Consider the following 26,610-nt stretch of genomic DNA (forward strand, 5'->3'; position numbering starts at 1 on the left):
TCACTGATATGAATCTTAAATTTAAATATTTATTAGTCTCACCCTAATTCTGTGCCTTTTTATGAATTCCTTGATTTTCCAGTTTTTAACATGCATACAGATTAACTAAGGGATAAGCAAACACTAAAAGGTATGCAGTAACCTGCCTTATTAGTGCTGACCTTGCAGTGGAGTTATGTTTTAGGCTGCAAAATGACAGTAATTTAACCAACTAAATAAGAACTTTTTTTGTTCCATTGTACAAAGATCATTACTTTATTGATACTGTAATGTTTTTGTTCTTGCTGGTTGGCTATTTCATTCTTTAAATCAAACAAGCACATTTTCATTCAAAGCCCTCCAACCAAATATTGCCATGGTTGATAATAATGCAGTCTTCATTTAACAGGAAATTATGCAACAAGGATAAGAGATGAAGGTTAATATGTGATCTGTTCCCAAGCGGAAGGGAGAACGCTGGGATTAGAGAAGAGGAAAAAATACTGTAAAGCAGTGAGGGCGTAGAGGTCAAGGCTCTCGCTGTGCAGGCCTGCCTCTTGGGCTAATCACCTAATGATGCCATTATTTCCGGACAACAAAAAGGTCACAAATGGTTCAAAAAAGGGAGCCAAGCAAAGTGGTAATTAGCAGCAACATATCACATCAAGCAAATACAATGTATGGACTACCACATGTATGTATACTAATGCACAGACACATGAAAGATTTATCCTGAGTGATGCCACGTGTATCAAAAGATAGGTCAATGTTCTAATTTGCTTATTTGTCCTGAATGTGCAAGTTGAGCTTTTGATCCAAATTTAATATAATTAAGTCCATCTGTTAAGTCCATTTTCGTAAAAAAAAATGAAAATGTAAGACATCATTTGATTTAAGTTCTGTTTAGTCCAAATGTGGAGTCTCTAAATATTAAAAAAGCTGTATCTAATACCAAAACAACAGGTTCTGTAGTCTGTCAGTGGCTAAAATAATAAAAGCAAACAGTTGCGATGTGTTGGAAAAGATGGATTTATGGATGGATTGATGCACATATTGACAGATGGATGGATAGATGGATGGACCAATGCACAGATTGACAAATTGATGGATCAATAGATGGGTGGATAAATGGATAGGGGTAGGGATGGATGGAAGGATGGATCAACATAGGGGTGGAATGCCAGATAGACAGATTGATGGACTAATGGATGGATGGATGGTTTGATGGATAGATAGATTGATGGACTAATGGATGGATGGATGGACGGACAGACAGAAAGCCAGACCGACAGATGGATGGATGAATGGCTGGATGGATGGAGGGATAGATGAATGGACTCAATCAATCCCAAACTGGGAAATTATGAGAAAGAAAAGGGGATTGAAATGTGAATAATGGCGCCTACAGTAGGGTTTCTGTTTGATTGACATCTTTCCAGGCCAAGTTTGCGTTTTCTATTGGGTCCTTGACAAGCTCAGTTTGAGATCCATCTCTATGCTATAGAGATGGATAGTGATTGATAGGTTACTTCAGGGGTCAAACTGAATTTGATGAGGGGGCAGTCAAGTGCAATTTGTTACACTGGGACTCTTTAGTTTAAAATGGTTAATTAATGTGACGACAAGATATAATAGTATGTTTTATTTTTGTCACACAGCTCTGGACATGCCCTTATATCATCATCCTTCAAACAATGTGGCATTTTCCGGAAGAAAGAACAAAAACAATGTAATTTGAAGCCTCTGCCCAATCTGTGTGAGACATTTGAATACATGCTTGATTAACTCCTGTCCCACCTGTTTGGCATCCCAGAAGTCTCCAAACACCAGTCATCCTTTATCTGTCTGTCCTTGCTGACAGATAACCCCCCATTCAACTGAACTCAATAGTATTACCCCGAGGGATCGTGGATATGCCTCACAGGGCTGTGCATGACATTGGCTTTTTGTTACACAGACAACCAAACAAATGAGGCTTGTCAATTTCACTATTCAGCTGGATTCCCGTGGCTTTGGGAATGCATTGGGCAGCATGGAGGGTGTAAATCAGGAGCAGAAAAACCCTTTGCTCCATGCTGAAAATCTTGTTAGTCCTCAGGGATCAGCTATCAACATCACACATACCTCTCCAAAAAGCAGCAAGCTACATCTCCTAGTGATAACATTCCTGCCTGTAGCACGTGTTGCCCGGTCAAATCCTGTAATGACTTTGAGTCATCCTACATTCTTGTAGGGTTGTCACGATACCAGAATCTTACATTTTGATACGGTACTAGTAAAAATCAACAAATATGTCTACCTGTTTTGATACCATAGCAACAAGAATACAAGTCCAAGGCACGCATTATTGGGAAACTTATTGTTTTAATTCCCAAAATTGCAAGCAAACTTCTGCCCACTGTATACAATGCACAAATACATTGGCATTGGTTCAGTATTGCAAGGTTGCCAATCTATTTGTGCAATTGAGACGGTCATCTCCACTGCTCTTTGTCTGCTCTCTCATTTTTTTGCAGTGTTAAACATATGAATAAAGACCTACAGTTTTTTTTAAGGGTTGACACTTTTTAGCTAGTATCAAATTACAAAATTAAGTGACATTTTATGGTTTGAATAACTCATGATATTGAAATGTAACACACAAATATCAAAGTACTGAAGTATCAGCAATTTTAACAATATTAACTTCAACCAACAACAACCTTTACTATTAAGAACGAATCATGTTGGCAATACTGTGCTTCATTGTAAACATGCAGTAGCAGATGAACACAAGATAAATAGTGTTTCACAAGTTTAAGTCAAGTCAAAATGTATTCATATTGCAAATTTCATACACAGGGCAACACTATCTTCTTTGCATCAGCTGACAAAACAATCACAACAGCAGTGCTCATACCTACATACACATATTCATGCATGCATGGACACATAAATGCATACATACTCTCCCATATGCACGTACAAAAAAAATTGAAGTGTCAAGATAAGCACACATTAAAAACAGATACAAAAATAAAGGTTTTTAATCTGCTTTTTAAAGGCCCCTCTCAGGACATCAGGCAGGAAGTTCCATCCACTTGAGGCATAAAAACTGAAAGCCTCCCTTCTTTAGAGTGTGCTCATGGGATGGTCAGAGAGGTTCTGATTCTGTCCGGGCTGCTGCATTTCAGGATATAAACACTTTAATGCAATGTTTTGCTTTCAATAATGGTACACTTAAGTACATGCATACAATATGTTTGGTTTGCATGACGAGCCCAGTGAGAGTAACTTGTGATAACACAAAGCTCGTCGTCTCAGGCTGCCTGTGATTCACTTCATCATGCGTGTGTTGCAGGTGTAGCCGCTCAAAATAAACGGTCAACGGCACATCTGTACCAATTTATGTGGCCCAAGCTTTAAAGCGTGGATGCCACTGATAGCGGAAATACACTCATTTTAAATTCACACACATAAATCATGCCAGTGTATCTATGATAACAGCAGTGTCTCAGACTCCACATGCACAACCGTTATCTGACTACTGATGGTGATATCAGGCAGACTTTTATTGTAAATTAGTCATGGGAAAAGAGAAAATTGGTGGATTTTTCATTTGAATCAAACAACAGAAAAGTAGCAGTGTGACGTGCTTCAGGTCAAATGATGAATGGTGTATCAATATACTGTTCAGCTGTTGTTGTTTTTTTATATGCCAAAAAATGCTTTATATTCATATAAACAGACACAACTGACAATATCACAGCAGCAGGGACTAGAGCTGATGGCAAATGGGGATACATGGCTAATGCTGCTATTACAATGTTGTACATGGTCAACAACATCCCTCTGAGATGAAATGGGCCTGGCCCCAGGCTCAATGTGTGTATCTGGAGAATACATGCCAATGGGAGTATATTGTAGGGCATTATCACTGACTGTAAAACCATTACATTTCTACTTGGCTGCCATTGTTCCAATGGTTGCTGGCTGCATCACTGGACACGTTATTAAAACTTTTTTTAAAGTATCCACATTGGAAATTTTCCATTTTTGTACGAAACAAATCTGTGGGTCTGTGTTTGGTTTTAAGTATATTCACAAATATGCAGGGACTGGGCTAAAATTACTAGTTTCATATTGGATGAATGCAACACAGAGAAATGCAATACTGAAAAACAGCTTCAACTGTGATCGGGTTACTACTTCACACCAATACACTGCTCACACAGTGCCAGAGCTGTCTTGACTGGGGCCTTGAACCAGTACTCACAGTAATAACAAACAATTCACCCAATTGCCATGCAAAATAACTCCCATCAGCCCTCTCTAACACTCACTCTGATGCCATTTAAGCAGCACATCAGTTTAGCTGCCTGAGTTCATCTTTGTCTACTGAAAATAATTCTTCTTTTCTGGCGCTGACATTTGTGTTTCTGATAGAGACGTTCAAGGTCGCATTGTTCTACTTGGAACGCACTGACTGAAGAACAAAATCAATTTCAAGCTTTGATGATAACTGTACAAAGTCTGGACTCTGGAGAGAACATCTTCAGTGTGACATATGTTTACTTGAGTTCTAAGCATCCAAGATAGGTTTTTTTCAAAATACTCAAAGACGTTTTACAAAATCATATTTTTAAAGGACAGCTAAACACATGAAAACATTGGTTAAAAACAGCACCATCAGCAGTTTAAAGCAGCTCTGAAAAGGTGTCTTTTCATCAGTGATTTGAATTTCTTGGCAGACCGGTACAGGTGCAGATTTGTTTCGGGAGAGAGTTCCAGAGGGAGGGAGCAGATATGGAAGAGGGCTGTGTACCCCAGGTTTGGTTCTTGATCTAGAGTGATGGAGAGAGAAGGTTGATATCAGAGCAGCGGGGATTACAGAAGGGGGGAGGAGTAGGTCAGTGAGGTAGGAAGACGCCTGCTATGGAGGGCTTTGTAAGTTAGTCGGAGGACTTTGAATTTGATGGGTTGTGGAAATGGGAGCCGGTGGAGGTTCTGGAGGACGGGGGTTATGTGGTAATGGGTGTGGGAGTTCTGGATGTATTGGAATTTATTGAGTACTTTAGGTGATAAATCATACAGCACGCTATTGCAGTAGTCAATTATGGATGTGAAGAATGCATAGATCAGAGTTTCGGCAGAGGAGAAAGAGGAGAAAGAGAGAATTGGGTGGAGACAAGCTAGCTTTTTAACATGGAAGAAGGCAGTTCTGGTGATATGATTGACATGTTTAAAAGGGAGGTTGCTGTCAAAAATGACTAAAGGGTTGTGGTGATGGAAACAGAGTGGAGCGGTCGATGGTAAGGTAGAAGTTTCAGTTTTGGTGAGGGGATTCGGGCCCGTCTGATATGTCACAGATGAGTTGAAGGAAGCTGGCTTGCATCCATGTTTTTATACCAGTGAGGAAGTTGGTCAGTTTGGAGTTGGGATTTGCACGTTAAGTCAGCTAAACGATTTAGCAAAGTTCTATATGAGTCTTTTAAATCAATTAAACAGTTTTGTTGAAGCTAATGATCCAATCAAATTCATCCCAAATTGATGTCCCGCCTTCTATCTTGTGATTAGTTCCATCCCGTTTCAGTTGGAAGCAAATATTTCAACATGTTTACACTTGATCCTGTACATATGGGTTATACTCAAACAGCAACTCGGCCACCTGCCACTGAATGGGGCTTTTGCCAGATTGGCTGTAGCTCTGGTCAACGGGCCGGCTCTACCCCCTCTACTACCTGGATGTAAGTAAACAAGCACAGTGAACAGATAGCATGGTGTAAGAGCAGCACAGTTTGGCAGTATTTTGAGCTAAAAAAATTAGATGAAATGTAAAGGCTGTGTCAAGTTAAACTGGCATATTGACCAGAGCAATTCGCAACTCATTCAGCACAGACATGTGGATGTTAACCTGCACGGAGGACCAAAGGCTATCAATGCTAGCACTGCTAATTTCAGCCACACTCAGCAGTCCAAATTACAGAGTTCATCTGCTCACAATCCAAATAACTTAATTTGTCTGTTTCCTGAGTTGTTTTCTTAACTTTGAACTAGTCAGTTGGTCAGAATTTGAATTTCCGTTTAACCAACTAGGAAATTAGTCACCTATTAGAACATCCCTAGTTTGGAGTGAGTGACCATGGTTAGAGGTGATAAAAATATTGATTTATGTAGAAATCATGATTCATATCTTCTGAGATTTTAAATAGATTCATAACTCTCTCTATATATATTCTTTGCTAATCTGTCGCTCTCTGCTAAGTGCTAATGCTAGCTCTTTCACACTGTTATTTTTCCTATCAAATGGCTAATCTAAACTTTATAATTACCCTTTCTGGAAAATGACTATAAAACATTATAACATCAATGTGAGCATTCTCTTGAAAGAACCAGTGATGTCGTAATCTGATAAATATGAGTTTTCTTAATTATATTATCTACGTGGATTCTTCTGTTGATGACCAAACAAAAAAAAGCTTCAAGAGAAAGTAAAAGTTTCTTTTAACAGTCTTTCCTGTCGTGTCTTTAATTCCTTTCTGTGAAAGGATGTTGCTTATATAAAAAAAGACTGCTGAATGTAATTACTGGTTATTTATATTGCATTGTAAACACGGAGAAAGCCTTGGGCTCCACATGCAACCCGCTGAGAATCTGCGGAGAGATACTTAGATTTTACAACTCGGAAGACATAAATGTGTACCTAAATAATGCTTAAAATTAGACAAACCAGAGACGCACACGTTGGGGAAAGATCCCAAGCTAGTGCTGAGGATTTTTTTCATCTCCTCCCCCTCCCGTGGAGCCACTCCACGTAAGCTAAACAAAATGCTCAGATTTCCCTCTCGACTCCAAGAACTATATGGTAAATCAGTGTGTTGTTTGCTTCGCCTCGACTAAAGCGCAGGGGAGAAGACAGTTTAAGAAAATAATAAGTGTACCTTAATTCAATGTATAAAACAACTAAAGCAGAACAATAATAGTGCCAGGCGGTGGTAATCCCCATTTGTTTTGACCTGTGGGAGAAGATCTAAAGAGAGCAGGGTCATTAAAAGGATGAATCATCCAGTAAACTAGCTCAATGCTTCTTGCAATTATAACTGCAAGAAAAGGCAGCCCAAAATCGGAGACTATTTTAGCTATACGGTTGTAATGATCTGCACTGTGTTTACCTAAAATCTTTCATTACAGGAGGGATGCTCACAAGAGAAATTAAGCAACATCCAAGAAATGAGAAAGGCATCTCCTCATCGCCCACAAGACCACTGTCATTACCGAGCTTATCAAGTGTTTACTGAGCTCTAATTGAGCTCAAGACTGGAGAGTAATAATCCAGTGTCGAGCTTTAGATCGCTAATGTGACATCATTGATGAGGAATGGCTGCCAGCTTGGCATGCGCAAGCTAGCTCAGGGTAATGTTTTGATTAATACTGAGTCAGCCTTGTCATCCTTCCCCATGATAAATAGATGGGAGTTAATTACAGAGACTTCCCATTCTTCTTCTTGCTCTATCAACGGAAAGCATTAAAGTTGTGTGTTGTCAATGAGGGCAATTTAGTGAGATGAATAAGGTGATTTAAGGATACAAATGTGCAGCATATGTACCAGTGAATCACGGCACGATCAAGACTGAGCATGTCTGCCGCATGTTAAAGACGGTTTTTTTTTTCACCTTTTATTGACGAATGTATTAACAAAGGACAGACAAAGAGAGAAGATGCAGTATGACAAGACAGAACAAAACAAAGCTTAGTAGTAGATCCAAAGAAGAAGAGAATACCTTGAGTGGGTATAGTCAACAAACCAAAATCAGAGAAAAAAAAGCCTGAACGCTTTCGTAACATAAAACATAAAAATAACCTAACAAATCAAAGGAAACACTTGGACAGTTTGTTCAGGACTTGTGTTTTCATTTTCTAACCTAAGCAAACTGAGACTTAAAGCTCCTGTGAGGAGTTTTAAAATGGCTATGAAACAGGCTGATAATAAAATAAATGTATCTTTATGACCCACAAAAGCAAGCTAGATCATAAAAGACTAGATTGACTATATCTGTACAGTTATATTTATTGCCTAAATCGGCTGCTGGGGGGTAGGTGTCAGATAAAGTGATCAACAGCAAGCTGCAGAAACTGTGTTTTTTTCTTCTATTTTTGATTTATATTTGGGCTTTCTGTCAGGATTTGGACAGTGGATAGAGTAGCATATCAGGAGTGGGAAATTAAATGCAGGTAAGGATCCGCAGGTTGGACTTGAACCCAGACCTAATGCTTGTAAGACTAGCCTCCGTACATGGTTGGGGGCGACCTAACAGCTTGGCCAGCAGCATCCCGCAGGCTTAGGTTTTATTGTTAGAAAACCCTTCTTACTTATGTACAGGACAAAATCAGCAAAGAGATACGAATCACTGCTTACTCTGTCTACATGGGGTTAAAATGAACATAGACCAAATGTTCCTCACAAGAGCTTTAAAATAGTCGGAAAAACACATTTAAGTCAAGTTTCTTTGTGAAATTATTTTCTTTCTTGTCAACTCTAGTGTGAAACAGCCTGTCAGTTTCTGCGATCTTGAGTGCATTTTTGTTTTCCAGGAAGTTTGAACGGAGCGTAAAGTAAAGCATAAAAGAACAACATAACTGCAGAGTACAGCAGCTGATAATATGTTATTTAGCAGAAAGGACAAGGAGAATGATGAAGAAGATGGTGGGGAAGGGGGGGGGGGGACCAGCACAGGTATAGAAATAAACGGAGAAATGGGGTCTTAGTAATCTGATCCTACACGAGGCCTTTGTCAGAGACAGAAATGGAAACAGAAGAAGACATGCCAGTATATGGGTTTGTAAGCACCAAGGCCACGCCGGATCAATAACTGCGGATTGATCGCATGCCGACTCACGAGCCATCTTTACGAGGCTGTTTTGAAATGTGGTTTGGACTGCTCACCCACGTTATGGTCAATAGATCCCTCAGCGTTCCTGCGCTCCCAGAATTTCAAAGACTCCAAGTTCATTAGAGTGATTATGCTACTTATTCAAACTGTTCACATAGACAGGGTCTGTGAAGGCTTAAATGGAGTTACTTTAGGGAAGACAGCTGGAGGATTAAAGGCATCAAAACATCTTCTGAAATTCATATCATAGGCATCACAACGTCACGCTTGGACCCCATTAAAAGTTCAGGGTTTCTCTTTGTGTTCAGGAATAAAGCAGGAATAAAATGCAAGGCAAACAATTTCATTTTGTATTTACGCTAACAACTTACGCTATCAATGGAGGGGGAAGTCTGGGTTGACTTACTGCGCCTGCTGCCACCGCGACCCGACCTCAGTTAAGCGGAAGAAAATGGCTGGATGGAACTAACGCCATCACAAATTGAAGACGATTAAATATTACAGATTTGAATTAATGCAGGCGGACAATAAAGCGTGATACTGGCCTGTATCCAAGCAACCATACCCACACAAAAAGAAGTCTTCAGTTTCTGGGTTTTCCAGGAGACAATCTAGTTCCGCAGCTGTTCACCTCACCCTGCCCTTGGTCAATGTGCAATTGGAAAGAAAATACTGTTGCCTGCAGTGTATTAAATTAACTGGATTGTTTCTGGGCGTGATGAATTATCTCTGTGTGTGATAAATTGGCACCCTGTCATAATTATATTTGCATAATGTCTTTTCTGCTTCATTTCCGCTCCTACATGTGCCGGAAATTTCTGCAGGAGCACAGTTGCAAATAACTGGTAATGTATTTTGTTGTCTTGGGAATCTGTCAGAAGTTAAACATAGTTTGTGCCATGATGAGATTCATCAGTGTCTCAGTATGCAAACACTGTTTAGAAACCTGGAGCTGTACGTTTTTATTAATATGCATGAAAGATTAATCAAAGTTGAATATTTCCTAAGTGATTGATCTGGATTCTAAGGTTCCCTTTCTGTCTCTTATTAAATTCCTCGAGTTATGAACAGAAGAAATGTGAAGAATAAAATCACACTCTGAAAGAATTAACAGTACTGAGAATAACTATAAGTGGGGTACACATTAGAAGATAATCGGGACGATTTTGGGCCCAATTCCGCCTTCCGACACTCTTATTTCTTGATGGTTCTTAAGATTACCTGCCAGTTTTTCCTGGGTTGTGAGGTGTGTTAAGAGTGATCCTATCAGCTAGGAAGGACATCGGGGCGGCCTCATGTTCAATATTTACACTCTGATCTCTTTTTTGTGTGGAACAACAAGCACCCGCTCCGTGGATTGTCACTTTGAATAAAACAATAGCCAACTGAAGAAGGGAGCGCAACAACTGCAGCAAATCTATTTATCGCTCACCTATACGGCTCGCAAACATGAACAGTATATGGTTACATATAACCTTACATTTAACCCTTCTTTGTGATTTTTCAGGTACCGTAAAATCCGGTCCATGAGACGTGATATGGCGTTCAGTGTTTCCTCTACCATTATCTTGGGGGCCCGCCCCCCCCAACGGCCCCCCCCGCCCCCCCTGAAGGTCAAGTAATAAAAAAATGTTTAAAGATTTATTTTTGGGCTTTTTGTGCCTTTATTGTAGAGCTATGATAGTGGATAGAGTCGGAAATCAGGGAAAAAAGGATACCTTTCTGATAGAAAAGGACAGCTGTCATTAAAAGTAACACATGAACACCAAGATTCCTTCAAGTGTTTGTGTCGTCGTGTCGCCGTGTCAGCATGTCGGCTTGTCCCCACCCCCCCAACGCTGTAAACCTAGGGGAAACACTGACGTTTATCCACAATAATCAGATCACTCTTAAAACACAGCACACCAGGAAAAATCTGACAAAATCATCTTTAACAGCGTAAAAAAAAATTAGGACAGTGCTAACTTTTGTCAGAAGAGGGGAAATCTGGCCCGAAAAATGACCCAATTTATTATCCTGCAGTGTGTACCCCGCTTTAGTCAGTTATCAACCCTGCTAGTCTGCTCAGTCCAGTGGTCATCTCTGTAGATCCTCATTCAAGTGCATTTTTGAGTGCCAAGCAGTGGAAGCTCCAGGAGCAAAATAGATGGAGTTTTTGCCCATATTGCTATACTCAAAATCATTTAGCCTTTAAGACGGGGTAACGACTTAGCTATTTGCTGCAGTCATGCAAAGAGTTTTCAATCAGGCGTTAACAAAAATATCCTTACCGACAAGGACCCCATCTTTATGAGGTGTAGATGAATGTGTCCAATGAGACACTGAACAAATTTATGTCTGAAATGGCAAAAAGATGGGATGAATACTTGGTAGACATTTTTCGCTTTCTGCTAAGGCGATGTCCCCTCGAGCTCAGCTGGAATCATGCCATTTGAGCCGAGTCCATTTGGTCAGAGGCCTCTCTGCATGAGCTCTGTGAAATGTGTGAGGAGGGTGACTCACCGAAGAATATGAAAACATCCTAGGGGCTGATCGTGGATAAGCAGCTCATGAAAACCACAGTCATGGCTCAATAAAAACCTTGCTGATGTCCTGGCCCAAGTAAAGCAGCTGGTGTGACTCCTCAGCCAGAGAGTATATAACCTGGAGTCTTTAGAGAGCTGCACTTGATGCTTTTACCAATGTCTGGTCAAATTAAAAAGAAAATGCCTGGGAGGAAGAATGTCGGATTGGGGTAGGCTGGGATGACCCTAAACATGCAGAAGGTGGAGGAGTTGATTGCCAACATCACATGCCAGATCACCAACAATCCCTAATCTCTTTCAAAGACGTGTTCTTTAAGAGAAGTTTCAAAAGTTGTTTTTGTTATTTTAGTTTGAACATGGGGTGCAGTTTGTCAGGATGAAAGGGGATTCATTTTTTTAACACATTGGACTTCATGAACCAAAATATGTCAAATGTAGATTATACTTTTGAGGCTTATTTCTACTCTCTCATATTAACAAAACACTAATATTAGTTCTTATATAAACTATTCATAAAATCCAATATTTTGAAGAAAAATGCCTTAAACTCTGCACTGTAACTTTTAACTCTTTTTATATTTTTACTTTATTTATTTCAATTAATTTAATTAGAATTCTTTTTATTTGAACATATTTTCAGATTTACTAATTGTAGTGATTTTTAAATTTTCTATTTTAATGTTTCTTTTCTTTCCTCTGTCATGATGCTTTTGACAGGGGTGCAAACGTGTCACCTTTCGGCGAAATTTGCCGTTTTGGATCCCAAATAGGTCATTTGTGAGATTCATTTAGATCTGTAATAAAAACATTGGGGGGGGGGGGTAAATCTAATTTACATAACGTTATTTTTCCTTGAAAACACTGTGGAAAGATTTGAAGTCTGGCTAGCAAGCCAGCCTTTCTGTTCAACATCCTGTCTGATCATATTTACTGTTTGGTAGCCAAAGGTAGAGCATGTGCTAGCTTGAAGGTAACTTCATACAGCTTTCTGGTTCATTATTATCTCAGGCAACATTAAAGTGACAGCTGGTCAACACATGTAATAATGCCAGAGGGAATATAAACTTAATGAAAACCAGCAGGAGCAAAACATCAGGTTCATATATTGATAATGTTACACATTTAATGATAGAAGATATTTGACAATATTGTCATACTTGATGACTGCATTATGTTCTCTCAGTCTCTGCTCTGAGATCTACTTGCATAGTGACTGCCCTTCACATCACCCCTTAGTAGAACATGGTAAGCCCTGTTCTGCAAATTCATCCCATTTATAAAAAGGGACTCAAGGTTGGGAGCACGGGTTCTTAATGTTTCACTGAAGCTTGATCAAAAAGTTAAAACAGAACATAGATATCGACAAGCAATTGTGTTTTTCTTATTGTTTGCACTGCTTCTTTAGTAGGTTTGAATGCTAAAATCGTCTGTAAATTCACATTTTAAAGGTGATATTTAAAAGAAATCTTCCCGGGGGAGCATGCCCCCGGACCCCCCTAGAAGGTTTGGATCCATGTCACCTTTTTCATCCCTGATGAGTTTGCACCCCTGTTTTGATGTCTTGCACTTTGAATTGCCTTGTTGTTGAAATGTGCTATATATATAAACTTGCCTTGCCTTTCCTAAAAATGTAATTGCACAACATTGTGTAAATATGAACATACATAGGCTACAGTATGTGCATTTTTAAGGAAACAGTTTGCCTTGATGACTTTTTTTTTCTTATTATTTTCAAAGATAAGAGCAGAATTGTGGTCAACAAAGCACTACGGGAAGGGTTCATTTTTTAGTCAAATAGTGTCACAGCCGTGTCTTTGTTGCTCTGCGTACTTCAAAGGTTTGCATGCTCGTTGGGGGAGAGAATGTCTTTGCATGCATTTTGTTTGGCATGAAATCCTGGCTCCAAGAACCATTGAAGATTGAACTCACAAAGCCATGTTAGTCACGGGCAGATCGAAGATACCATGCAGGTGTGCATAAAGTCGTCCCTGTTCTCTTCTTTTTCACTGTGGAGAAGTCATGTCTGAACAATAAAAAGCCGCTGATCTGCCAAACTTCAAAGGCACTATAACACTTACAGGGTTTACGGTAGGTGTTTTCAGGTGTTTCCTGCTAGAAATAGGCTCTGCGCCACAGTGGCATTGTTCCTTATAAAAAATTTAGACGTAGAATAATTCTCCCATACATTTTTTAAGTCAGCATCCTCTGCACCTTCAAGGTAGAAAAAAATATACATTTGAAATATCCTTACATGTCGGATCTTTTTCTTTCTTTAACTCTCGTGACCTGGACTCATTTGTTTGTGTCGGTCTTGAGCTTCAGCCTTTCAGGAGCAGTTGGAGGTCAGATCTTGGACTGGTGACGTTCAGCTGGCGCAGCAAGGGGAGACACATCCATATTTTATTCTGGCCCATGGCAAGTGCCGGGCTATAGATAGCACTTTATTCCTGCTCCCCTGCAAACAGCAGAGGCCTTGAAATATACAAGCAGAGGGAAAAGGCAGCAGAAAGCACAAGTGTATCACTAAAAATATATGAAATAGCATGGTTTTCCCAGTGGTTTGAATCCTGCAGTTTTGTCTTCTTTTTGTCTTTTTCTAACTCCTCCAAATCGCTCAATGTGTCTTACTTTGTCTATATATTTTCATCTGAATGTGTCTAAGAAGACACCATTAAAGTAAAATGCACACATGCCTGTCTTCCTACGTTTTACAACTCTACAATACAGTATTTGTCAAACTTCACAGTTTATCTCATTTTTGGAGGACCCTTCAATTTTTGTAATGTCCTGGAAAGTTTTCTTTCCAAACTTCTTCTACAATGGCAAATATTATGTGCTATGAGGACACCTAAGGCAATGCTTTCAGTGTGGCCCATTACAAATGATGTAATGTCAGTTTGGGATTAGAGATTTGCCCTTGATATTTTTTTAGGAGGCAGTTGCTATGGTATCACCATGTATGCTTTGTTTTGTTTATTGGAACTCATTTAATTCTAGTGCTGCTTTCCCATATTGAAAAATTACCAATAAATGTTGGATCACAAAAAAAAAAAAAAAAGAAGGAAAGCCCCCAGTTGTCAGAACTCTGACGTGGAATTTTGTAGAAACTTCAGTAGACCTAGCTAAAATCCATCATAGCATGCAATAGAATTTTCAAAACGTCAACACACAGATAGCAGTAAGGGAAAAAAGATATCATGCAGACTTGGCAGCCAATGGCAGGCTTATACACTCTACATCCTGTAATCAGACTTATTGTAATACAGTCATCTTAAACACCGGCTTTTCAAGGTGTCCCACCGTGATTGATTTATCTAGCTGTTAATTAGAACACAGTAGCTGGGACCATTATATCCTAATATGAATATTAATTATATGGAGGGAACCCAACTATTGAACCCTTGCCCTGTTCCAACCTTCTTAACGTACTTCAATACACAAACCACTTGTTATTGACAGCACTGTTTGAGGATTTTACCTTCTTGTTCGTGTCTTTCCCCTGTATCATTATACATTTGATTGACTGGTTTATTATTTTCTTCTTTCACACTGAGTCCCTTTTAACTCTATTGTCTCTCACTCTCACATTATGAGTGTCATTCATGCTCTTCTTCTCCTATTATCATTTTCTTCTCCTCATTTCCCTGCCCGTCTACTCATATTTTCAGTGCATGCTCTTTTTTTACCCGTGTCTTTTTATTCCTTCTGGCTCCCATTATCAGCTGTTCATCATCCACTTCCTCTTTTCCTAGCATCCATTGTCAACCCATCTCTTCTTGTACAGTCACTTTCTCTTTTGTCCATCCTCTGTTCATTTTTGGACCCCTTGTCTTCCCCCCAAAGGATCCTCATGTTGCCCGTCACATTTCCAGAAGCACTGCTGTCAAAGCTTTCCTCAAGAGCTCGACCTGACTCTTCCTGTTGAAACAATGGCGAATTTAACAAATCACAGAGGGAATCAGCTGAGATGAATCCCTGTTTCCTCTCCAGTGATCTCCTCTCCCCTCATTTGCTTCCCCAGCCGTGAAGGGGAGGAGAGAAAAACAAGGGAACAGTGTGTGTGTGTGTGTGTGTGTGTGTGTGTGTGTGTGTGTGTGTGTGTGTGTGTGTGTGTGTGTGTGTGTGTGTGTGTGTGTGTGTGTGTGTGTGTGTGTGTGTGTGTGTGTGTGTGTGTTGGCACCCGTTGGCGGTACAGACAGAGAAAACATGTGCAAAAAGGAGTCATGAAAAGGAAATTCAATAAAGAATAGAAATCAGATGGAATTTAATTTCTTGGACTCTCTGTTTATTTTTTTCTTCCCACAGATTTTCTCTAAATTAAAACAGCAGGAGTTTTTAGGGTCCAAAGATCCACAGATATGTTCCCATCATGTCTCTTGTGGATACATCTGCTCATGTGAATATGAATGATGTTTGGGTGCCAGATAGGATAGCTTTAAAAAAAAAAAAAAAAAAAGGGGTCCACAACTTCCTAATGTCTACTAGCAGTATCCCAATGAATACATGGCCTCAAATTAACAGTAGAGCAAATACCAATTTAGTGATTAAGCTATCACTTTGTTGTTGTTGTTTGTGCTCTAAAACAGACCGATAAGCATAGAATGGGAATATTATACAGAATATGAATTATAGTCCACTGCTTTAGATTTAGAGTCCAATCTAGAATGCATGCTTTATAAGCACCTTCATACGAGCACAGAATTTGTTGGACATAAAAAAAATATTTGTCTCACTGGCTTTCAGCAGGGTGCAAATATCTCCTTTAGCCTAACAGAAATAAGGGTCGAGCACTATTTACTGACATGGAGTCATGGTCAAGGGTTTCAGTTTCTGACAGTAATTCCCATAGGCTGTATCAGCGATTTGGGGGGAAGTCGGCCTAGTCTTGTTCATTTGGCTTTCTTTGGAGGAGAGAGGGCTTCAGTGTATTTTTTCTCGCTGACAGAACAACTGTTCTCCTTCCTGGTGCTGGGTATCATTTTCTGTGAAGCTACAGGCATCAGGTACAGCCATCTCTGCATCAGACTACCAAGAAATGTATTTATAGAGACCAATTTTCTATCTATGATCTATCCCCCCTTTGTTGATCATAAAAAGTATACCATACCATCAATATAATGTTACCATTGTTTTAAGTAGAAGTTACAGCAGCAACCGTTATATAGCAGTGTCTGTGAATCGAACAGAATTGATTGTGGCAGATGTACTGAATACTGACTGAGTATTTTAAAAAATCAATTGCAGTGTTGGAAGTATTATATTCTCCTCTGCAAGTTTACAGTCTTACCTTATCGAAAAAAAAACATATGTACAGTAGATGTTGTTTTATTAGCTGGATCTCCCTCTGGTGAGAAAGATGGTCATTGAATAAAAAAGACAGTAAGAGCTGACTGTGCACCTATCCATCATTGAGGCATATAGTAGGTCTACACTCTGCCAGTAAGTGCACAGCTGTGTTATAAAGCACTTTTGGGATTAGTCATTGAAGGAGAAAAGTATCAAGTTATGTTTTGATTATCGACACTCACCACTGAAATGGATATAATTTGGTGGACAAATAAAACAAGCAGCTCTCCATGTAACTTCTCCATTTAAGATTTCCTTTGCTTAGTAAGGCTTTCCTTTCACCTTAGTGGAACCAGAGTAAGACCACTGAGTTCATGTAAGTGAAAAAGGAAACTGCGGCACACTTTACCTCTCTGGGCCTACATGAGTGCAGTGCTCACCAATGAGGTCCCAGGGGAGGCCAGAGTATGAGAGATGCAGAATATGGAGAAGGCCAGAAAAGCAGGCTGTTTGTTGTATGGCATGGACCATAATACACATTCTCATCCCAAAAGCTGTTTTACATACGCACTCATGAATATATCAAGAAAATGTCAGGCAGGCTGCGTCCGAAATCTACCTGACTTGCTGGTTAACACATGCACCTCACAGATGGAGGCTCAGAAATGTTATTAGGGGACTGGCAGAAAAAATTCTGGGAAAGTCGGAGTGAAATATTGTGCTGTTTGCGTTCAAAAATAACCAAAAGTTTTCTGGACTTTTGTGCATGTATGAAATCACCACAATTCCTGTATCTCTAGAGCTGTCCCATCAAAAAAAGGGAAAAAGCCCTCAAAATAATCTAAAAAAAACAAAAAAAAAAGCTTTAATGTTCCACTGCTTCACTTACAAATATGGTCTGTACACCACTCCAAAACTTCTTTGCTTTCCACAAAGCTGTAAAGCAATATGCTTCATGGATTGGAGGTAGTTTTTTTTTAGACCCGGTGGGATTTAAGAAATGCATAAGCAATTACATAAAACTAGAACATACATGCACATGTGGACACTATTCCATAACTGCCTGCCTAAAGCAAAAATCACGTAGCGAACAAAAGCTGAAAACTGAGTCGAGTTCTCTTCCCGTACTAGGTCCTGTGAGACCACCAGGAATAAGTTGACTGAGGCAGCATGCTGTTGACATCCACTGCTTATGAGACACTGTTAACACATATTCAGGGCTGATAAGGCGGTAACTGCTGATAAGGGAGATGGAAAGGAGGAAAATAAAGGCACCAGAGCTTTAGCTGACATTGAACTCAAAAAGAGGAGCCAGTGTGGACTTGGTGTCGAGGGGAGGGGGGGGGGAATCTAACAAAAAGGAATTGTGGTTGCTGCTTCTGACAGAAGACAGACATGGGGAAATATCAGCAAAATGGTTTGAGAACAACATCAAAAAATATTGTCCATCTAAAAAAAATGGACATATAACATGAGGTCTTGTAGGACCATCCTGTTTGGAATAAAGACGAATGTCCACATATTCGATTTTGTCCATAGAACGTGTGTCAAGCTATCAGTATGAGCTGTGCTCTGCAGACCTGTTTTCATTATGATGGCTGAGTGTTTCAAGATGGTTAAAATTTAAGATGCACTCGTGTATCAGATTAGTTCCAGCAGACTGTGGCTTTAGTCAAACTGACTTGGCCTAGCATCTCTGCTATCCTCAAAATGGAACAAAGAAAGAGAGATAAAGAGAACTCTAGGAGGCCATGAAATATGCATGCAAGCATTTAACCTCCGACAAGCTGTCACACGCTCTCCTCAGTCAAGCTAGGTCAAGGCTTAAGTGCCATCCAGCTGTTATTATTTATTTTCTTACCACGAGTACCTGTATTAGCCTAGCGCTACCTGAAATGCCCTCAGGGACTGGAGCTGACTTCAACGTTTTTCAGTATCTGAGTCGTGTCCACACTTTCCTTTTAATGTTACCCCTTTGGCCGGTTGTATTGACACTGTGTGGACACATGTTGCATTTAAAAATAAAAAAAAAGGAATCAGTGTATTTTGTTTCACTTTGGTATACTTCTGTCATTCTTTCATCCTTGTGTTTCTTCCAGGTGTTGTTAGGATACCAGAATTGTACACATCGTTACCATGCCAACTATAATCTTAACCTGTTTTGGTACCACTTCAACAAAAATAGAAGTTCCACACACCTAAGAAGGGGTTACTTCTTTTTTTTTTAATTACCACAAATCGGGAGCAAACACCTACACAGTCTGAATTGCACAAACAAAAAGGCCACGTTTTGTTACCAATTTCTAGTGTTTCTGCACCTCCTATGTTCTCCATTTGTAAGAAAAATAAACTAAGCATTTTCACGAGACGCTAAAAAGACTTAAGGAACATCAGTATATTCCAACCTGTGAATTTGAATGGTGCTCTCTCTCTTTCTCTCGAGGCAGCTTTTGGTTAAAAAAAACAAAAAAAAAACATGATTGAAGATCTGTATTCTTTTTTTTTTTTTTTCTTCAGAACTCTTTGATGCTATCTATTATTAAGATAACAAAGAGTGTATCATTTTAAAACACATGGTATCTATTATTAAGATAACAAAGAGTGTATCATTTTAAAACACATGGTATCTAAAAGTATGAAAGTATTGAAAATTGTTAGTGGTGGTCTGACATTTGAAATCCATTATACTTTCCCCCACTCCATGTTTAAGCTGTCTATCAAAATGCAAGCTGAATAAAGGAGAGGTTTGTGTGCACTGCCAGGCAGAGAGTAGAAGAAGCATGCATGTGTGTGTGTGTGTGTGTGTGTGTGTGTGTGTGTGTGTGTGTGTGTGTGTGTGCGTGTGTGTGTGTGTGTGTGAGTGCACAAGCAGTGAGTGAATAAGGTCTGTATATCATAATCTTAGTAACCTTATAATGCTATGGCTTCCATTTATGAAGATTAGGGCCTGACCGATATTAGGTTATTTGGGCCGATACCGATTCTGGTGCCCATATATCGGCCGATATCTTCCTAGATCTATATATTCGATCTGTAGAGATAGATATAGATGTTCAAATGTATTGCGTTGAACCTTCAAATACAGTAATCAAACACTTGTGGAAAAGATATACAGTATAAGGAAGACAAGATGGTCACTCAACTCTGAAGTTACTGCGCAGGTACGTGCGTCAACCCGTCACCCTCTTAAGAGTGATAATGCTTGTTGTAACCCAGATAGCACAATTAGCTGTTGAAAGATAACTGGTGAATAAATATAGTTAAATCGGCACATAGCTGCGATAAAATAAGCCGGTACTGATAGTCACTGGATGTTAATATCGGCCGATATTATCGACTTGCCGCTTAATCGGTCAGGCTCTAATAATGGTATTTATAAAAAGTGTTTGATAGGTAAAATGTGCAGCTTTTTTTTATTGCTGAAAATGTTTGTCCAGGAAGGAAGTCATACTCTTATCAAACTGTTAAAGTACTCATCTCAGGTACAAGTACAAGTCATTCTTATTATCTGTATTGTCTTCAGAATGATGTTTAAGTTCTCAAAGTTTTGATAGTGCAGAAATATGTTCCATGTGAGGGTTTTATTATTATGGGTATTCAGTTTATAGCTTCATTAAGATTGATGATATGCACAATATGCAGATGATATTCAACTGTATTTTTTTAAATGGTGGTAAAAATTTGCTTTTTTTTCCCCCATGGATCTGTATTATGAAATCTGGTTCTTTTCTTATGATGGATTAAAAATATATAACCAGTGTAGCTTAGATGTAGCAGAATTTGTCTTTGTTTCTGCCATAGCTGGGTTCAAACATGCAAACAACAATACTTTCAACAGTTGTCGGGAACATTGTCTGGAAAAAGAAGAAAATGGTATTGACATGACAGAAGCAAAATGTGTTGCATCAAATCCAAACAATAATGGAAAAGGGAAGTCTAAGTGGAGAGGCAACATAGACAGAGCATTCATCCTTAAATAGACTTCACTACAGTACAGGTGTGTGGATCCTCTCTCATCTATCTTCAAGGCAGGATCAAAAGTTGTATCGACACATGCCTCAGGGAACATAAACACTGGCTTTTTAAACACCAAAAAGAGCCGGTCCAACGGTCAGCTGAATATGCTGAGTTTGTATCATTCTATACAGTAGACATATTTCACTTTTAACACATTCTGCTGTGCCCAATGGAGAAAACGACTCCACTATAGCTACAAATTAGATTTTTTTTTTTTAAGGAAAAAAATCACAGTAAACTGATGCATGTAAGGAGAGAAGGATGGGAGGCTTTTTTTTTTTACAATCAGTAGAGATGAAATACAAGAGACGGGTTCCATGTAAAAGCCTAGAGTTATCATCCCTGTTGTACAAACTGCTGTACTCTCTACAGATGAAAAAAATATTGTTCTAATAGGAAGCTTTTTGAAATGTGTTTCCTCTGCTGGGCACTTACAACTCAACATTGTGTTCGAATTCACCATTTGTGCCTGAAATGCAAAGACGGAGTGTTTACCCATGTAGCCAAACAAAGATGCCACCTCTTTTGCATCACAATTTATCATCCTACACTCTCATGTGGGACTCTCGGCAAGGTAAAAACAAAATAACAATCTTAGAAGTGGTTGGCTCGAAGGAAACATTGAGGATTGGAAATATTTCACAAAGTGTGTGGCAGAAAAATCAAAATGTAGGGAACTCTGTTTTGGTTGTTGTGTCGTGTTCAGATCCTTCCCACTCACAGACATAGGTTGATGTACACTTGAATTGGTTTTCAACAACATAGCCCAGAGCTGAGTGCTTCAGCATCACAGGCAGTAGTACGCAAGCTAGGAAAAAAAAAACAACATTTTATCACTCAAAACTATTTTTGTTTTATTAATAAGAACTTCTCGGCCCAACAGTGCCCGCATTTGGTGAACAGTTCAAACATCCTCAGACATCACACAGGTTTCTTCCATAACAGAAGAACTTTTATATGGTGTTGTATTTAGCTGTAGGAGATACTTGATCATGCACTTGTTCAAAGTCGCAATGGATAGCATACAAAACAGCTGCTGTTGTTGTAGCAGTACATGCAATACTTTTTTTGACTGCAGTGCCTTTCATAGAGTCGATACCGACAGTACTTGCTTATTAAAAAACCATGGGCTTGAGCATGTGGCTGCCTTCAGGGCATGTTCTGATCAATTAGTATAGTCATAACACAACAGTACACTGTTATAATAGATACATCTCCAGAAAGGACGGTACATATCCAGCCCTCTGGCTAAAGAGAACACGAGACAACAAGGTTGAACTTTTTGGAGTGGTATTTTCAATCATGTATGAATCAGTGTTTCGATAAAATACCTCTGGGCAGTGGCTGGAGTTCTGGTCAACCACCCATAGACAGTGGATAAGCTACTGTATCTAAATAGGGAATAAAACATATAGATTATGAATACAACTGCTGATTTTAGGATGAATATAAGTGTTGAATGGAAGTGATACATGTTCTAGCTTTCCTGCAGTTTGAAATTTCAAGGGCAGCAATTCGACACACTTAACTGAAACCAAAACAAAGAGCTAGGTTGAATCGTAGCAAATGCAATTTAAAGATACAACTCAATTTTGTAACTGTGTTGTTTTTGGGTTTTTTTCAAAGAAAGAAAAGGATCTGCTCTTTTGTCTAAGGTTTATTCAAGGACCAAGGTCTTTTGTCAATCTGGTAAAGTGAAACAAAAACTTTGCAAACTTCAGAGGGCGTAAAGTTTTCTTTGACTTGACAGTTCAAGGGGTTTCGTATTGTCATTATACAACACAGGATTGCCAACAGCTGTCCCTGGAATGAGGTCATGGCCACTTTGCATCATCTCTTGCATCTGGTTACGGGGGCCCATTTCCATTTCCATACCAGCAGCAATTCCCTTGCTTGACAGAACATTACCCATAGACGAGCGAGCTGAGGGCAGCCACGAATTAATCCAAACAAATATGTATTATTGCATGGATAATATTTGCACACAACACACAGCAGTGCCGCCGTCATTGTTGGCGTTCCATTTATAATCTCTCAAAACAATACAAATGCTTGTGCCTCTTCACTTTCACCCTCGTCCTCTTCATCTCCCTCCTTCTCTGCTCTTGCACGCTCATCGGGATGCATGATGAGGCATCCACTGGGAGCAACACATCACCATTATTCATGGGAAGACTACACCTCCGAGCCAGACTGACAGATCAAAAGATGTTGGCGATAGGTGGGGGTGCAGGGGGTGGTTAGGGTGATAAATGGCCCCAATCTTTTTGGAGATGGCTATGCTTCTGTAAGTTTGGTGACAGAGCTGCCTAGAGTTTTTCAAGCAGTTGCAGATAAGACCCTATATAGCATGAACAAATCATTACTTAGCGCTCCTTTGGAGAGTTTTTAGCTGTTGACGAAACGGACTGAAGTATTTACTGTTGTCTCTACATGCATTTGACATATAATGCAAAAGACAGCCAGCGAGAAGCTTAATGTTTTCTATTTACTTACATTCCTGCAAACTCTGCTTAGTGGTAGTTGTCACCCGAAAAGTTTGACAACATGCTTCAGAAACAGCATTTGTTTAGATTTAGAAGTCAGTAGTAATGCCAGTAGAATTTTATATTTGAAAAATCAAACCCTATAAAATGACTTTCAGACTGTAAAACATGGCCTTTGGAACATTTCTTTAAGAGGTTATAAGTCTTGCTTGCTCATGCTTGAATGTCTTTGTGAAAAGTTCAAATATACTATGTCATGGACAATAATCATTTTCATAATCAATAAAAGTTCATCTTAATGGTTTTTGGGTTTTAAAAAAAAAAACGTGTCTGACCTGATTGATTAGCGGGCATGGTGTAACGGTTCGTCAAGAGGCTGCTACCAACTGGGCTCCAAAGCCCCCTGCAGTAACAGATGGGTGACGTCACTCAGGCTTCATCCATTAATAATCACAGTCTATGATCTCAACTCATAATTAGTCTCTGTTGGCATTATTGAGCCAGAACATATTTGGATACATCCAAGGAATTGTCCCACCCTTTCCTTTTTCCGTTTTTGTAATCTGCCATGGTGAGAAAAAAGGAAAGCAAATCTCTCACTCGACAACCCCCTCCATCCCCACAACCAGTTGTTTTGGAGTCATTTATCAGGAAGAGTGAGACTGAGCCATCAGAGGAAGCGTTGGCAGGATCCCTGTAGAGATGAGGCAATATTGAATTGATGGAACCATTTAAAGGCCTGAAAAAAGGAAATAGAAGGAATAATAATGTGCTGCTATTTTAAATGGGACAGCCTAGTGGCTCATGATGCATATCATACTCAAATCAAATTCTTATCTTTCCAGTAAAAAGAAAGCTATTTTTTGTGTGTTTGTGCCTTTGTGTTCATGCACATACTTTACTTCTTTGTCTGTCATTGTTTGCAAAGGGATTTCCCCCTGTAAAGCCGTGTGACATGCCTGCCATTTTCACTTTGGATCTCTGTTTCACAGCCATTGACCCAAACACGGAGTCGGTGGAAGATTTAATGCAGAGGTTCCAGGACAGTTTCCGTGTTCCCAACACGCCGACGGACATGTCTCACTACCAGCATGTCATGCACAGCTCATCGACAGGCCGCCGGAGGGTCCCCAGCCACACCAGAGGTAGGACAAAAAGTCAATTGAAAAGTTAACAGCTTTGTTGGCAGCATGTTACAGGCCTCGCAGGCACTTTCTTTTAATGTTTTCTTTCATTTTAAAATTCATAAATTCATACTGGACTTTTTAAGATTATTCCCAGCTCCTCTGTGGGGCTAATATTGTAGCTTTTGGTGAGGAATCATTGCCTTTTGAAGCACCTTAGATGGAATCATCCATTCATCCATTGGGCAGTGTATGATATGAAACCAGCTCTGGGCATGAGTTGTAATGACTTAAGATGGCACATCTTTTCCCCAAAAAATGTCCAAACACTTTTAAAGACCCAAATCTATATTTGTATGCAAAAAAAATGCAATAATTTGGGAAAAAACACAACTATTGCAAAATGGCCTGGTATTATCCAAATAAAATAGTTGACATTATAAGGGACAGTTGTACTGTTCAATAGATTTTGATGCGTCAATTTCTGTATGACTGAAATAAAGCTGCTCCAATTAAATGTTAATGGAAATGATCGCCAAATGTAACGTTCTGGGCCCTCAGCCTCCATCAGACATGAACAAGTAGAGACACCTCCACATATATATATATATCTACACACCTGAGGTCACCTGACAGCTCATGTGATACAAAGCAAGGAACACAAATTCAATATAAGCTATGCAAGAAATTCATAGTGAAGATCCAGAGGACCTATATGCATAGACACTACAAATACACACAGCTAATGCCAAATGTTTCCCAATTCATGGGCTGTATCCCTCGAAGGTGCATTGCAAGACAGATTGTGTGAAAGAGCCACATCAAAGACTGTCCCATTTCAAAGACTCCTTCAAATTAGACCAAGAAATAAATCATACTTTTCCAAGGCCAGGAAAATTGCATCCGAAGCATCCATCGTGGCCCGACACATCCTGAGAATTAATGTGTGCCAATTATAACGAGCTGGCGGGCTCTAAAGCGGCAGAGTGATACACTTTTACAGGTAAGTAATTGGTTCCAACTCAATGGACTAGCTACCAATTATCATTACTAATGTTAGAAATAAAGGGGCCTTGTAACTTTATACAGTCTTTAGACTAATAGATTAAGTTAGGTGATGTTAGTTTTGTTAGCCCGCTGCAGCTGTTGAGAATTGCTAGGCGACACGTGCGTCACATAGAAACACGAGGGTAAGGGCGGGGACAGCCGGTGACGTAAACAGGGAACCCTACATGCCACCAGACTGTCTTGTTTTAGTTAGGCCTGATTGGTCTACACTGGTCAGAAGGCTGGGTCTTTTGTAGATGGGGTCCTTTGAAGGATAGAGGCCCTGAATTGAGACACAACCAAAAATCAACTAGAATCAATATTTAAATGTGTTTTTGAAACCATGGCAACCATGCTGCCCTGGAAAAATACCTACATCAAAAATTTGACCGAACATTTCATATCTTTCTGGCATTAATAAACCATATACAAATATGGGTTCATTTTTGTTTGTTCAACATAATGTGTGTTTCTTTCCTGTTTGATTACACATGACAAACACCAGATCAAGCTTAAGTTATGGCACAAAAACAAAAAGCACAGTGCAACTTCCAAGCCAGTTTTAAAATGTGTGAGTAAACTAGAACCATGTCTATATTCATCATTCAGATTTACATTTAGCATAAAGAGACTACATACATTTTTCTGCCTAGAGGGAGCGCAGAAAAACAGTTCAAGCATCACTTAAACACAAAACATCTTCAAGAGAATGGGATTTAAATTTATCGAGCGTAGCGACATTACCTAATGCCATGACGCATTCCAAAATTGGCCTTGCTCTGCTGTTCTAACCTTTGCAATCAAGTGTTTACATACTGCTTTGTAAATATAGTTGCTGTAAGATTACTCAGTGGGCTTTTCGCTTTCATTGAAGATCAACTTGAAGCACAGTTTCACACTTGTTAAAAGAATAGCTTGGTGCACTTCAGAGATGGGGTAACTGTTGTGACATCACCCCTTGCCATAGCAATAAATTCAGCTCATTACCAGACGCACACTCCCTGTCATTTTAATCAGGCATGTTGTGAAATATGCTTTCCGTTTAATCATGCCATTATGACCTGTAGGACATTAAAACTGAAAATGAGACATTAAGAGTGATGGCTTCACTTTACCTTGGCATGATAGCTTCATTAACCACCCTCCTCATCACTGTCAACTAGAATAGGTGCAAAATTAAACACTGAGAACATTGCCTTTAAGAATTTAGCACCATATCTACACAGCCGTTGGCTGAGAAATAGCACATCAATGGTTACATAGAACACTTTCGCTT

The 26,610-nt window shown here is 39.4% G+C and overlaps 1 protein-coding gene across 1 annotated transcript in view; it reads left to right on the top strand.

Moving 5' to 3' along the window:
* LOC132992124 (astrotactin-2-like) overlaps nucleotides 1–26,610 on the top strand; it is a 307,673-nt gene that overhangs the window by 97,689 nt on the left and 183,374 nt on the right. Inside the window, exon 4 of the mRNA XM_061061275.1 lies at nucleotides 24,156–24,308. Within this exon, the coding sequence (XP_060917258.1) occupies nucleotides 24,156–24,308 (153 nt within the window). The remainder of the gene's footprint in view (nucleotides 1–24,155; nucleotides 24,309–26,610) is intronic.

Source organism: Labrus mixtus, chromosome 17 (assembly GCF_963584025.1).
Source record: "Labrus mixtus chromosome 17, fLabMix1.1, whole genome shotgun sequence".
In the NCBI taxonomy this organism is placed as follows: Eukaryota; Metazoa; Chordata; class Actinopteri; order Labriformes; family Labridae; genus Labrus; species Labrus mixtus.